This window comes from Hippopotamus amphibius, chromosome 3, assembly GCF_030028045.1.
Source record: "Hippopotamus amphibius kiboko isolate mHipAmp2 chromosome 3, mHipAmp2.hap2, whole genome shotgun sequence".
NCBI classification, from domain to species: Eukaryota; Metazoa; Chordata; class Mammalia; order Artiodactyla; family Hippopotamidae; genus Hippopotamus; species Hippopotamus amphibius.
In genome coordinates this window covers 152,392,615-152,408,788 of record NC_080188.1, presented here as the reverse complement: position 1 = coordinate 152,408,788, position 16,174 = coordinate 152,392,615, and the positions used below count along the sequence as shown (strand labels likewise).

General features: G+C 45.0%; 1 protein-coding gene across 1 annotated transcript in view; it reads right to left on the bottom strand.

The window, feature by feature from the left end:
* Window positions 1–1,827: 1,827 nt before the first annotated feature.
* The window catches only part of PPFIA4 (PTPRF interacting protein alpha 4), a 123,804-nt gene continuing 109,457 nt past the window's right edge, over window positions 1,828–16,174 (bottom strand). The window contains exon 29 of the mRNA XM_057728360.1: window positions 1,828–1,951. Within this exon, the coding sequence (XP_057584343.1) occupies window positions 1,860–1,951 (92 nt within the window). The 3' untranslated portion in view covers window positions 1,828–1,859. The remainder of the gene's footprint in view (window positions 1,952–16,174) is intronic.

Below are 16,174 nucleotides of genomic sequence, written 5' to 3'. Positions count from 1 at the left end.
TGGCTAACACTAGGCTATAATCATTTAAGTTTAGATCCCCCTTAAGTTGGGAACCACAGTAAGGATAACAGCATAATAACACTAGGAAATTGGGTTGGGTGCCTTATGAATAATGCCAAAATTCCCCTTAAAGATACGGATTGGTAGAGAATAGACTAAGTCAGATGACCTAGGGATATACTGGGCTGCACCTAATGGAAGTTCTTGGCATTTGTATTTTGCCTGATTTACAAAATTGTTGTTTCTTGCATTACCAAATGTATGACTAAGACTCTGAACAAAGAATGACTAGGCAACTTGAAGCAGTTGACCAATTTCATAGTTCTATATGAATATGTAATAGTTTCACTCTAAATATGATAAAAAGCAACAATAGAGAAATATTTCCTGGACCATAACAGACTAATAAAACAGGTGGTCCAGAGACATTTGGCTACCATTAATAAGGTCTAGTCCAGTAACAGCACATTGAGTGGACTATCAACAAAACCCTCACCTGAACTAGGAATGAGCATTCCTAGAACTGTGGAACAAAATGGTTATGAAACGCTTCCCAAACCATGGTGAAATTTAGGACCATGGGGGGACCCTGCCAACTGAAAAATGTCACTTGACATCTGCCTCTACAAAGATTAGGTCACTAGCCACTGCAGTCGCTGACCTTCAACCCAGGAGTTCAGGGCAGAGATCAGGAGTGCAGCACTCTGTGTTCTGGGAAAAAATGGCAGAATAGGCCTTCAGATAGTTAGAAATTTTCAGGAGAAGATTGTATGAGCCCAATTTCTTGCATCTTCTCATACTTAGAAAGGCGCTAAAATTATTAACGGAGACAACTGCTCCTCGTGACTAGCAGCGACCTTCTGCCAAAATGTGTGCTTGACTGCATGTATCCCCCTCCCCCCAACTCACATATATATTGACCTCCCCCCGACCTCTTCAGAGCAGTTCCTCAGAGTTATCTCAGAGGCTGTCTCCTGAGATATAGTCTTCATTGTGCCCCGAGTAAAACAATGCACAACTCTCATGCTGTGCACTTTTTTCGGTCGACAAGAGTGAGCACACAGCTTCTGCTGGGAGTCTGTGCTGAATCACATTGAGGCCTGGGGTGAGGCTGGAACCTCGGTAGCTGGGAGGAGAAGGGTAAGTGTGGGTTGAATCTTCCTGGGGGAGAAGGAAGCCCAGCACAGGGAAAGCTAACTGCCATTTCTACCTTTGGGGAGAGCAAGGAATCTATGTCTCAGATAGCAAAATCGCAATCTTTCCCTAGAACCTAGCTGGAGAAACTGGGACATGTCAACTCTCCTTGCCCCTTTCCCCTCCACTTCCCCTACAGATTTCCTCCACACTCCTGATGCCATCCCGAAGGCCTGCTTATCCACAAGGTATGCCATGTGAACAAGCTTTGTGTCCATGCCCCTGCCTCTCAGCCCTTTCCTTGGCCCAAAATCTTTTTGGCTCAAGGCTTTCTCTTAATTTTCACTCAGCTTCCTAATTTTTACTCATCTGGCTATCATAAAAATGTGCAAAGACCCAGGCAGGCCTAGCTTGGGGCAAGTGGTAGATGATTGGGTCACCTTATCTAAACTTCAGCAGCATCTTCAGCTCTGGAGGTAACTGAGCTGCCCTGCACCCCCCACTCACCCCCGCCCCCCCACACACACTCCCACTTCCAGGTCTTCTCACCTCACCATGGATTGTTGACACGTAGTATATACATTTGCGTAATACCTGTAGGTAATGTGTTTGTTCCTCAGTTCTGGGTAAAATAAACCAAAACAGTTTTCCCTCCTCTCCTCCCTCCCTCCTTCCTTCCCTCCCTCCATCCTCTACCTGTTTCCAGGGTCAGATCTCCTGGGGGATTAGACTGGCCATTTTGAGAACAGAGCTGATTCAGTCAGGGTCCATCCTGGAGAGCTGCTCTGGGAAAAGCACGCTGTCTCCTCAGAGTCTTCTGGGTGGGAAAGGGTAGGGATATCAGTGGTGAACACAGCGCTTCTGATCAGCAGGTCCCTTTGATGCAGTGAAAAGAGCACTTGGTTGAGGGTCAGAAGAGCTATAAGCTGGCTTCTAGACCATTCTCTGCCACTCATTGGATATGTGCCCCCAGCCAAGTTACTTTTCCTCTTCTGGCTTCAGTTTATCCATCCATCATCTCAGACAGTTGATATCCATCATCCTGTCCTGCTCTGACAGCCAGTAAGTCCGTTCCAAGGTGGAAAAAGATGCCAAGACAGAGATGGAGCCCTTAGGCACTTGGCTTTTCTGTCTAGAGACTTCTAGAAGTCAAGGCTACCTCATCTAGGGCAGATTCCAGGGCTGAGAGGAGGGGATGTTTGTGGTGAGGAAAGTAGAGAAGGGGGTCAGAGATCTATAGTGGGCAGAGGATGATGTGGAGAGGTGTAGGCAGAACAGGTAGAACAAAGTTGTCTGGAATTCACACTGAGCCAAAAACTCTGGCTTTCACAGTATGTCTAGGACACCCTGACTAGATGACCCTCCCCATGGCCAGGGTCCGCTTATGCTCTGGAGACAAGTGACCTCCATGCTTTCACCTGCCTTGAAGAGCTCAGCCTTGGTTTCCTCATCCATAAAATTGGCATAGGAAAACCACCCCATAGCATGGTTATGAGGGCTTAATGAGCTGACTTACAGAGTGTCTAGCACAGATATTTTATCAACAAGGCAACAGGTAGCACCAAGCAGGTGGAGTAGTGGGGGTGGAAAGAGTGGAAGAGTGAACAATTCTGGAATCTGCTCTGTGCAGCCAGTCATGCTAAACTCCCACAGGTACCAGGTTTGGGTGTCCTTAAAGGTACCAAATGAAAAGCTTCTATTTGGTATGTGGCTCTGGGAGCAAGATAATATCACAGTGGGTCTAAAGACCCCTAGAGCCTGGCCCTCACCACCTCTGCCCCATTACCTCTTGGTCCTGCTTCGTTCTCCCAAAGCCCGACCCAGATTTCTCCACTGGCCCTCCACACCTACAGTCTCTGCACTGGGGGAAAGGGTGGATAGGGAGAGAGTGGGCTGAGGTGGAAGCAACTCCTGAGGGGCAGCCCTGCGTGTCTTCCTTCCTCAAGTTCTCCAAACTGGGCTAGACACCCCCAAGTCAGGAAGGGAATTGCCTATGGAGGCTGAAGCCATCCCAGTCACCCCTCAGGCCACCAGCAGGGAAGGGGGGGGCTGGGTGGGTAGGTGAGGTTTTAGGATTCTCCTCTTCCCAACAGTAGGAGGTTATTTTGGTCCTTGCTTTATTTTTCAGCATTGTTCTGGGCAGCATGTGTGCAAGGAGGAGTAGGAAGAGGGGCAGGGCTGGACAAGGATAGGCAGTTTGGAAGGAAAAGGTTTCTGGATGGCAGGGAAGGCCCTGGCCTTTCCCCAATGGGGCCCACCCCAAGCCAAGTCTGGTCTGCAGTGGCTAAATTCCCTTCTTTTCCTCTTTTCCTCTACCCTTCTCCCTTCAGATTTGGAATCTAGGTCTCTCTGCCTCCTCTCCCTCCCTCCTCCTCTCTCCCTTCTCCAGGATCAGAGGCTCCTACGGGGAAGATGCTGGGTCTGTGTGAAGGAGTGTCGACACGGGCTGAGTATTCCCTGTGGATCGGTGTACTTGTGAGGACAGGGGGGCGTGGGATAGGTCAGGGCCATTTAGTCCAAGTTCCTCCAGACAGCACGGAACTGTTTCTAAATTCCAAGGTGAAGATGCCACTTTCATTTCTTTTTAAACTCATTGCTTGTTCATTCATTAATCCGTTCACTTATTCTATTCAATAGACACTTATTGAACCCCTTTTATTGTATCAGACAGTGACCTGAGCACTAGGGATATAGAAATAAGAAAACCTCCCAGGGACTTCCCTAGTGGTGCAGTGGTTAAGAATCTGCCTGCCAATGCAGGGGAAACAGGTTCGAGCCCCCAATAATTAATCCCCCTCATAGCTGCATAGCAGCTTAGTGTTCACACAAACACACATTATGCCTCACATAACAGCATCTGGGAGGATCCCACATGCCACGGAGGAACTAAGTCTGTGCGCCACAACTACTCGGCCATGTGCCACAACTACTGAAGCCCATGCACCTAGAAGCCTGTGCTCCACAACAAGAGAAGCCACGACACTGAGAAGCCCGCGCACCACAATGAAGAGTAGCCCCCACTTGCCAAAATTAGGGAAAGCCCATGCGCAGCAATGAAGACCCAACACAGCCAATAAATAAATAAATAAATAAATAAAAATGGTCACATTGATGACACAATTAATACATAATTTTTAAAAAAAGAAAAAGGAAAGCTCGCAGTCAGGTGGGGAATAGAAGTCATAAACGACCCCAATACACAGTCCCTTCTGTGAGGATTGGGGAAGATTTTTCCTACTTCAAACCTCAGTCTTTCTGCCCCCACTGACGAGTACTTTCTCGTGTTGAATTTCAGCAGGGATGGAAAAGAGCTCATGCCAATGCTAGAAGGATCACTGGCAGCCCTCTAAGCTGGGAGTTTTGATACCATAAACTGAGACTCCCCTCAGGGCTTGGCAAAGGAGCCTCCAGAGGCTAGGAAGGAGGGTCAGGTCTCAGGGGCTCATAGAGATACCCCTGCTTTAGCTGTTTTGACTTATATTACATATGGGTTGCTAGTATAAGATTTTATTTAAACATAAGATTTTATTAGCCATGTGACTTTAAAAAATTTGATAACCTGAGCTTCAACTCAATGTGTCCATTGTGTACATAAGGGGACTGATATCCAGAAAGGCAACAAACTTGTTCCAACCCATCCATGAATTGGGGGGCAGAGCCTGGTGCCTGGGGAGACATCTTGAGGTGAGCAATGCTCAGAAAATCCATCAAGCGCCAGCATACCCAGGTGGACACACATTTCTACAATAATTAATCCCCCTCATAGCTGCACAGCAGCTTAGTGTTCACACAAGCACACATTATGCCTCACAGAACAGCATCTCATTTAATGCTCACCACACACCTTGGAAGTAACAAACCAGACGTTATTAGCTCCTAATCATATGTGAGGAAACCAAAGCTGAGGGGAGTTAAAGAAAAGCCATGTGGCAGAGCTGAGACGGACCCAGATGTGACGTGCTTTACTCAGGGACATGTATGTGAGGGTCAGGGGGTGCTTGAAACCACTGAACCAATTGGTCTGCAAGGGGTTTCTGAAAGAGGAGAATCTGCAGCAGCCCCATCCATTCATTTACTTGCTCAACTGGTTTTTATTAAGGACCTCCTTGGAAGATGGCATTATTCTGAGGGGCCCTCCAAGAGCTCAAAGCATGGGGGCTAGAGTGTCAAGACTGCTCCCGGGTGTGTTCCAAGTACCATAGACAAAAGAGAGAGCATGCGGGGCCAGCAAAGGCTAGTAGTGACCTTGGAGGAGGGGGGAGATGCTCTGTTTTTGTGCAGAAGGGCCGGTGGCACAGAGGAGGGTACTCTGGGCAGACAGCAAGAGCAAACAGCCTGAGCAAGGGAGGTATGTTTTGGGCAAGGCCAGGGGCTTGGCGAGAGCACCGGTCTCCAGCTGAGCTGATGGGTGGTAGTGAGGGGTCGCATTTCTGAAGGCTTCCCAGGGGAGGTTGAGAAGACTGGAGTGGTCGGTGCACCCAATTAAAGCTGGAAGACCTAAGTGCCTGTCCCAGCTCCACCCTTTAGCTCTGAGTGAACCCCAACAATTCATCACATTTCTCTGAGCCTCAGTTCCCTTATCCATAAAGGAGGGATAATCACATTACCTATTTTATGTATTTGAAAGTGTTTTCAGGTTGTAAATCACTAGACAGATATCATGGTCTATTCTATTAGTGATGAGAGGCCTTTGTAGGTTTTTGAGCAGGAGACTGAAGGATCTGAAAGAGGCTTTGGAAAGATCATTCTGTGACCCTGTGCAGAGTGAACTGGAAGAGGAAGAGGGTAAAAGCAGGGAGACCTGTCAGAGGTAACAGCAGTCTTGGTCAAAGAAAATTAAGACCCAAACATAAGAGGAAGCAGTGGAAACAGAGGAGAGAGATGAGCAAGAGAGATGTCACATAGGACTTCCGGGTTCCTTGGCCAGTCGAGCAGAACAGCCGGGCAAAGATGACTCCTGGATTTCAAGCTTGAGCTCCTGGGGAAATGCTGGTGCCTATAAGGGAAATAGGGATCAACAGAAGCTGGTTGTGGGGACTGGAGAAGGATGGGACGTCCACTCCTGGACAGGTTGGTGGCATGTGCCTGCCGGACATCCAGGTGCAGGGTCCAACAGGCTTGTGGAAAGGCCAAGGGGACAACTGGAACTCCATCTGGGTCATCTCAATCGAGTTCTGGGAGAGATGAGATCACTCAGAGAGAGGATGTAGAGGAGCAGTTGGAAAGAAGCAGGGCTGTGCCCATAGCAACCAGGAGGGAGAGCAGCCAAAGTGGGGATCAGGCTCGCAGGTATTTCAGGAAGGAGGGTCTTTGGGGGTTCAAGGCTGGAGAGTAGCTGTGAATGATCTGAGGGGGAAGTGGTAAGTTTTGGTGACAAGAAGGGGGAGGAGTGGGGGTAGAAGTACTACCTCACAGGTTAACACTGGAGTAGGCAGGAAAACGTGGGGGTGTGGGTACAGATGAGGATTTGAAAGAGGATTTGCAGGGAAGAGAATAAAAGATGGACTGTTAGCTGCAAGTCACTGAGGTCAAAAAGAGGTTGATTTTCGGTGGAGGGACCTGAGCATGCTCACAGCCTGAGGAAGGGAAGCAGTGGCCAGGAAGAGATGAATCAGAGGGAAGAGAGACTGAGAAGAGACCCTGCTTGTCAATGTCCCAAGTGGTTAATGACGGTTGCTGGGCACAGAGTTCTGGATGCTTAGAAACTTGGAAGTACTAGTGCTCCAAGCCCCTCTCCCCTGCCCCCACTGAATCTCGAGGGGAGGTTCCCAGGCCTTCTGCCCCAACCCTGTCTCTCTGCAGAGCCCCTCCACTTCCCCTGCCCTGCCGCCACCCAGCACGAGGCCAGCAGGTTGCCCTGCCCTGTTGTACATCAGTTAAAGGATCAGTCATCTCTGGCGGCATCGGCTCCTCTTCGTCTGGGCCCATGGCCCAGTCCCCACTGCTGACCCCAACCCTCAGGGCACTTGCTATGAATTTCTTGGCTTCTCTCACCCTTGACTGAAGCCAAAAAGGCACCTCTGGGCAATCCATCTGCCACCCCCCTGCAGGTCGGAAGACCTGAAGTCAACACTACCATGTAATAGGCTCATTAGAGCTCATACCTCCCTGAACAGCCCACCCCATCCTGGCCAGAATATTCATGCCCACCTTCCTGGACTCCTCAAACATCACCTCTAAGGGTGCAAGGAAAGGATTCTCTGCTTCCCCGTCTCTCAGTAGGCAGAAGGAAAAGTCAAGGCTGGGGAATTATGTGACTTCTGTTGGAGATTAGGCAGACTGCTATCCAAACTCTCTAATGCCTCCCTTATTCCTTCTCACTCATCAAACAGTATTCTTGCCTCTCAAGAAAGGAATATGCCCACTACCTTCTGTATGTTCTGAGAAGGAGAAGAAGGCCATGAAGACTGGGGGAAAGAGGGAAGGAAGGATAAAAGCAGAGCTGCGAGATTAAATTCAGAACCAGTTAAGATTTTTTTAACAGATTTACTGAGATAATTTACATAACATAAAGTTCACCCATATAAAGTATACAATTCAATGGTATTAGTATATTTACAGAATTGTACAACCATTACCATAATTTAATTTTAGCACATTTTTCTCACTCCCCCCAAAAACCTTACACCCATTATCAATCATTTCCCAACTCCTCCCCATCCCCACCCAGCCCCAGGCAAATACTAATCTTCTCTGGTCTTTATGGGTTCTCCTGTTCTGGACATTTCTTAGAAACAGAACCAAACAATACGTGGTCCTTTGTTACTGGCTTCTTTCACTTAGCGTAATGTTTTTAAAGTTCATCTGTACTGTACCACGTGTCAGTGTTTCATTCCTTTTTACGGCTGAATGATATTCTGTTGTGTAGATATCCCACATTCTGTTTATCCACTTTTCCAGTTGATGTACATTTGGGCTGTTTCCACTTTCATACTATTATAAATAATGCTGCTATGAACATTCATGTATTCATATGAGTTTTTGTGTGAACTTATATTTTCATTTGTCTTGAATGAAGGAAAATTTGTCCAGACAGAAGGAAAAGCAGAACCATGTGCCAGACCCTTTCTCACATTTGTTTCATATATCATCACGCTGCCTGATTGGGAAGTTATTATGACCCCCTTTAGCAGATGAGAACACTGAGGCTCAGAGGGAGGCCTGAAAGCACCAAATGCTGGAGCTGAAGTATGAGTCCAGTCCAGGGTTCTTTCCAACACTGCACAATGAGCCCCTCTCAGAGAGTCTGCAGTCCACTCAAGGGAAAAAAACACATGAACTTTGAAGAGCAACATAACGTGAACAGTCACCTTGTCCCTCTGAACACCTAATCAGGTGCTTTGTGGACTGTGTGCTGGGGTAAGGGCTTAGACTGAAGCCGGAATCTTCTTGGAAGGAGTGAGGTAGAAACTAGCCAGTAGAATGGCTCCTCTCCTCCAATGGGACCCCTGGGACCCTGGGAGTCTGTCAGAGTGGGAGACACAGAGAAGCCCTCCAGTTGCTGGACTGTTCCATTTCAACCGCTGTCCCTGGCCCAAGGGTTGGGGGGATTCCATCTAGGGCTTAAAATCACCCCTGATGCATAGTAGAGCTCAAGAAACATTTACTGACTGCTGAATTTTCAGAGTAAGATAGTACAAGAGTACAGCACAAGAAAAAGTCCAGCAATGCTTCATTGTTTATTTAGAACTCATTTAACTCTCACAGCATTGATGGTGAAGTAAGTATAATTATTTTCCCTTTTTCCAGAGCAGGAAACTGTGGTGCAGGGAGATGTGTGGATCTGCTCAGAGAAGGGATCCAGAGCCAGAAGGAGCCGCCCAGCTCAGGGCTGTTGCCTGGGGCTCAGGGTCCCCCTGCTGGCTGCTGGAAACCTGGGTGTGGGGCGAGGAGCTGGGAAGGGCCGCTTCCACTCCAGCAGCAGAGGTTCCCTCCCTGGGCCCCACTCCTGGCTGGGTTTCTCAGGCTGGGAGGAGGCTCAAGGCTAGGGGGACCATCAGATGCGCTGCAAAAAGCTTCAGGTGGGATGCTCCAGGGCAGAATGGACCAGACCTGTGGGAGGCGGACAATGCCCATGCCCCCCACCCTCTCCAGGCTTTGCCCACCTCCTCTGGAGAGCCCACCCAGAGGGAATGCAGAGACTGCTCTCCTGATACCCAGTGCAAAGTACTTTGTTCCCCCTTTTCCAGGCAAAGCCTTCTAAACCAGCCCAGAGGGATGGGATGGCTCCCATTTAGAGAAATCTCTAGAGAAGAGGATTTCCAGCTTCTTTTGCTTTCCACCCCACCTCATCTAGCAGCTCTCAGTTCTGACAGTGAGAAAGGCTAGCTTAGACCCATCCACCTCTTGTTCCTTCTGGAAATGGGGGTCTTCTGGCTTTCTGCTGGATATTTTTTTAATTCAGTCCTCCTCAAGGGTTATGAGTTTGATCTGTATAGTGTCAAACAAATTTGGCTTCAAATCTCACTTCTGTTCCTTCTTAGTGGCTGACTTTGAGCACATTACTTAACCAAGAAGCCTCATTTTTCTCACTTATAAAATGGGCTTTACTTTCATAATGGGTTGTTAGGAGGATTCAATGATACATCATAAAATCAACAGCACTGTGCATATAGTGAGTGTTCAGTAAATACTATTAATAATTATTATTTTCATAGTTCTTTTACCTTTCTTACTCTATCACTTAACTAAAGAGGAATGGGGTGAGAGGGACAGTAGGCAGGTAGGAGTTCTGGACAGAAAAGTGTGGAGCATCCTGTGCTTAAAATGTCCCCAACCTGGTTACCTCCTTGTGCTCCTACCCCTTGTCTACAAGGGGAAGGGTGGCAGCTGCTCCTCCCACCTGCCCAGGCCCTGACCCAGCCAAAGGACTGGCACAGCTGCTGGAAAGGCCCAAATGCCTTGGGTTTAGGGCTAGGTAGAGGACAGCTGAGGATGGGGGGAGAGGGTGAAAGGGCAGATAAGGAACACTCTTCTTTCTCATTATATCCACTTACCCTGCAGCTTCCTAAAGCTTTCAGTTCAGCTTGGGACCTCTGACCTCATGCCTGCTCCACTCTGGGGGTTGGACTAGAGGTGCTCCCTCTCTTTCCCTCCCTTGTCCTCTGCCTTCTCATGCCTCCTTCCCCATGGCTGAACCCACCCACCCTACCCCCATGCCCCAGCTCCCTCCCCCACCCATGTGCTGCCCAGCTGTCACTGGCCCTGAGCTGGGCACTCCACCTGCCTATACCACTCATGAATTGCCACCATTCACACTCTAGCTCCAGAGTCTCCACCTGTTCCCCTCGGTCTGAACAGCAGGGCTGTGTGGCCTCATCTGTTGTCCTCCATCCAGGACCTACTACGAGAGACTAAACTTCAAAATTCCCAACTTCCACTTGCCAGGACTGGGGTAGGGAGGACTGGCTATGAGGCAGAGTCTGAGTTAGGGGCAACCAGGCCTGGAAGAGCAGGCCTGGTTCTTCCCTATCCCAGACCCACCAGTACTGTCTGAAACAACCTACAATGCAGTGTGAAAAAAAGCAAGAAGCCCACTCTTCCCAAAAGGACATTTGTATGTTTAATAGCATTCTCTTATTACATTTCATTTATTCGTGGCCAGGGCCTGAATCAGGGGCTGGTCAGTGTACAATGTAAACAGAGAGACACAAGGTGGCAACATTTTTTAAATTACTTTTTTGTTGTTATACAAGCAATATGTGAATACACTTTCCTTGATTAGAAAAATGAAACCATTGCAGTTCAGGCTCAAATTCCCTTTGATCAGTCCCCTAAATCCAGACCATTTCCCCTAAACACAGAGGTGACCACTGTGTGTACCAGCTTGTCTATATATTTGCATAATACATCCATAGAAAATATATAATTCTATCATGTGGATTTGAATTTTGCTGTTATTTTTTTTACATAAACTGTAAACTACAAATATTTTGCAATTAAATTCACTAAAAAACATCTTATCTAAGTCAGTACTTATAGATTTACAACAATCTCTTTAAATGCTACATGATATTCCTAGCACAGACACATCATGGTTTATTTAACCATCTCCCTATTGACAGATATTCAGCTTGTGTCATTTTCTCCCATTATAAACATTGTGTTCTGTCATATGCATGAGCCTTCTCCAAATTGATCCTGCCTGGTCTTATGTTCTTACCCCTTGTGAAGAGGAAAATTTATCATTTATACTGTTTTAAGTGTGCAGAAATAGCAAAAGTGTCCTTAGGAGCACTTTATAACAAATTTTTAGTAATTTAAAGAATCCTGGTTTTCACTAAGATGATTTCTACATCCACTTGGGGGCAAATTACTGCTCTAGGAAAGAGAGTGCACCCAAGGAGGTAAAAGGAAATGCAAAAGAGAGTGAAGAAAGTAGAAAGTGAAAGAAAACAGGAAAGAGCAAGAAAGAGAAACATAAAAGAACATGTATATGACAGAGCTCACTGCAACAGGGTAAAACTGGAAATGTCTATTAGAAAAGAAACAGTTAAGTAAAATTTGTCATATCCATTAACCAGAATATTATGCAGCCATTAAAATGATAATTATGAAGACTATGTAGGAGTATGAAAAATGCTTCTGATATTAAGTTAAAAAGCAGACTACAAGATTAAAACTACATTATGATAACAACATGCAAAATGATGTGGGCATACAAAAATGGGAAGGGAATACAAACAAATAAAACAATTTGATTTGTTGTAGTAGCCGAATTGTGGGTATACTATTATTATTGCTTACTTACATTAATATTGTCATAATATTGTTTTGCCATGCATGATTAATGCTAAATAGCAACAGGAAGAAGGAAGGAAAGGCAAATGAATAAAAAGAAAAAGGAGAAGAAGAAGGGGAGGTGAGAAGGGCATGGAAGAAGAAATGAGAGAGAAGAGAGATGAAAGGAGCAGGATTGGAGTAAAGCCCAGGTCTTGAGAGCTGGGCCATCTTTAGCAGCCACGTCAGCTGTAGTGTTTACTTGAGCTCTTCTTTCAGGTTCTTTGGACTGAAAACAGTTTTCACTGTATACAGAAGATGTTCATCTCCCACTTTCTTCCTTTCAGTATTTTTTTAAATCCTATTAAGGGGTTAGGGATACCAAGCTTAAGATTTTAAGAAACTCAGATTCTATGGCTAGAGAGAGATGGGGGCATAGATGCATGAGCAAACAATTACAGCCAATCAACAAAAGCTCAAATAGAGGTCTAAACCTCTATAGATGGAGGCTTTAGGGTCCAAGAATGCTTCACGAGCAAGGGACATTTGAGCTGCATTTCAAAGAATGGACAGGTGATTATCAGACAAGAAAAGGGGGTAGCATCCTACTATCCTAAGCAGAAGCCATAAGTGCAAAGGCACCAGGGCCTAAACACACACACACAACACACACACACACACACACAACAGACACACACACACACACACAGCCCATATATTACCATTTACTATGGCTAAACATAGGGTTCAGGAGGAATACGGGCAAGAGATGAGGCCTTGAATTTATCCTGAGGGCAATGAGAAGCATTAAAGCATTTAATCAGAGCAATAGCCCACTCTAATTTGTGCTTTAGAGAGATGATTGTTGAGGCAATGAGGAAAGTGGGTGGTAGTAGGGCAAAGTGGAGAGAAGGAACGTGAATTAGGAGGTTATTGTAAGAGTTCTTATAAGAAAGAGTAAGACCCTAAACTGGGGCAATTAACTGGGTAAGGGTAGAGGAATTAACTCAAGAAATTTTTCTGTAGAAATAATAGAAATTTATTCATTAATTCATTCAGTGAACAACTTTTGAGCGCCTGCCATGGCACTGGGTAGTTAGTGATCAAAGACAGTGTCTGTCTTAAGAGGGGAAGATAGGGAGACAGCTGGTTACCGATCAGTGTGAAAAGTGTTAGAATGGAGGTAAGCCAGTGAGGGAGAGGCCTTGAGAGACCGAAATAAATGGGATGTGGGAAGGGAGGGAGGAAGGGTCTAGGATGACTTCCAGGTTTCCACCTCAGATGTTGAGTGGAGAGTGAAGCCACTGGCTAAGGTGAGGAGCACAGGGTAAGGGCGTGTCTGGAGGCACATGGTCATTTTCACTTGGGTCTCTCACACTTCTTTTGCCCCCACTCCATTGATAAAGGCCAATTGTGGCTTAGGGAGCCTGTTGTTGCCTTCCTGATTGGATGAATTACACGGAAAGCACCTAGAAAAATTCCTGTCCCATAGTAAGTGTTCAATAAATGTTAAATAAAGAAAACAACTAAAAAGTGCAGAAATTTAAAGCAAGATTTGTACATACATTGCTGCCTCTCTCCATAAGACCTTGGAGGGATATGTGGCCCACTGGCCCTGAAAGGCAGTCCATCAGAGACTTTTGACAGAAGTAGACCTCAGCCTCCCAAGAAGAAGTTCTTAAAGAGAGTATGGATATAAACATGCAAAAACTGAGCTCACTGTTGGTAGATTGGGCTCCCACAAAGAAAAGGATAGATGGGGCAGAGGACTCTCAGCAGTTTACTCCCATCAAAAGGCACCTGCATTGCATCATTTGTTTGAAGAATATGTACTGCGAACTTTGAAAACCACCTCATTGCATGATACCACAGAGGAAGTCACCAAGGTTGTGAATTTTCTTCGTTCTTGTGTTTTCACTATTGTCAGTTTACTGAAATTTTAGAAGATGAAGCAAAGTATGGAGACCTTGTTTATGTCAATGCTGTTGGGCAGTGAAGTCATGGAAAACTTTTGTTGGAAAGATTTACTGAACTGCTTCTCCACCACAGGGAATTAAAATCTTTGAGAGACCCAACTCATCAGACTTCAGGCAGTTCATGTTTTCCAGATGTGACAAGACTTGTAAACACTCTAATCTTGAAAGTGAAACACTGCTGATGCATTGGATAGAGGAAGGGCTTCTTCCAATGTGGAGCTTAAGCTAGATATGTGGACTAAGTGACTGACCACTGGAACCTGCTTTCATTTCTTATTGCTTCAGTACTCTGAGCACAATGAAATCGCCAACAGTAAAGGAATGCAGTGCTGTTTGATGGACACAAAGTCACTTTTTAGGAGAAATTCTCAGATTTTGATAAGTATGAATCTTGCTTTAAGTTTTATATTTCTTAACCTTTTTTTTTTTTTTTTTTTTGAAATTAACATCTATGGAGTGCTTGTAGGATCCAGGCACTAATCTAGGTGTTTCACATGTACTAATTCATTCAAGCCTCACAACAAACCTATGAGGTAGCTTCTAGCATTATTCTCATTGCACAAATACTAAAATGGAGACATACTGAGGTTAAGAAGAAAGACTCTTAAGTAGAGAAGCCTGGACTCTAACCCTGGCAGTCTGACTTCTGTGCTCTTAACCACTCTGTATAAACTTGAAGATATGTCTAATTACCAAGCATCAGCCCTATCAAATGACTTCATTTCCAAGGAACTGATTACAGTGAAAGTGAATTATGCTCACCAAGAAGACTCAATATTCCTGGAATTTTAGAAAGCACTGGATAAACCCCAGAACCTAAAGTATCCTACTATGTGGTCTAACTCTGGGCAACACTTGGGTCCATTTTCTTTTTCTTATGAAACCACTGAAGGCAGTGCTGAGAACCATCACTGGTGAGTAAATCTGGAGCCTGTGTTAAGATGTGCCCTGCTGGAGCAACCTCCACAATTCCATTTGTTAAATACCTGTCCTCATGGACTTCATCAATACTTTCAAAATCAACCCATATTTAGGCCTCTTACAGGCCTATAAGAGTGCACTTTTGTATAAATTATATTAATCTAACTGTTTTATACTGTTTTTGTGTTGTTGTTAAAGATCTATAAGTTTGTTCAGCCAGCTTCACTATTGTTATTAATTTTTAAGTTACAGACTTTACGTTCTGAGGTATAGCACAGTACTTCAAAGTTTAAAAAATTTTTATTGGAGTATAGTTGCTTTACAATGTTGTGTTAGTTTCTACTGTACAGCAAAGTGAATCAGCTATATGGATACATATATCCCCTCTTTTTCGGATTTCTTTCCTATTTAGGTCACCACAGAGCACTGAGTAGAGTTCCCTGTGCTATACAGTAGGTTCTCATCAGTTATCTATTTTATCACTATTAGTATCAATAGTGTATATATGTCAATCCCAGTCTCCCAATTCATCCTACCCCCCCTTCCCCCTTGGTATCCATATGTTTGTTCTCTACATCTGTGTCTATATTTCTGCTTTGTAAATAAGATCATCTATACCAATTTTTTCAGACTCCACATATGTGCGTTACTATATGATATTTGTTTTTCTCTTGTTGATTTACTTCATTCTGTATGACAGTCTCTAGATCCATCCATGTCTCTACAAATGACCCAATTCTGTTCCTTTTCATGGCTGAATAATATACCATTGTGTATATGTACCACATCGTCTTTATCCATTTGTCTGTCGATGGACATTTAGGTTGTTTCAATGTCCTGGCTATTATAAATAGTGCTGCAATGAACATAGGGGTGCATGTGTCTTTATGAATTATGGTTTTCTCTGGGTACATGCCTGGTAGTTGAATTGCTGGGCTGTATGTTAGACTTAGTTTTAGTTTTTTAAGAAACCTCCATACTGTTTTCCATAGTGGCTATATCAATTTACATTCCCACCAACAATGCAAGAGGGTTCCCTTTTCTCCACACCCTCTCCAGCATTTACTGTTTGTAGATTTTTTCATGATGGCCATTCTGATATCTCATTGTAGTTTTGATTTGCATTTCTCTAATAATCCATGTTGTTGGGCATCTTTTCATGCGCCTGTTGGCCATCTGTATTAATTTTTTGCAGAAATGTCTATTTAGGTCTTCTGCTCGTTTTTTGATTGGGTTGTTTTTTGATTTGAGCTGCATGAACTGTGCATATTTTGGAGATGGATCCTTTGTCAGTTTCTTCATTTGCAAATATTTTCTTCCATTCTGAGGGTTCTCTTTTCATCTTGTTTATGGTTTTCTTGGCTGTGCAAAATCTTTTAAGTTCAGTTAGATCCCATTTATTTATTTTTGGGTTTTTGTTCTGC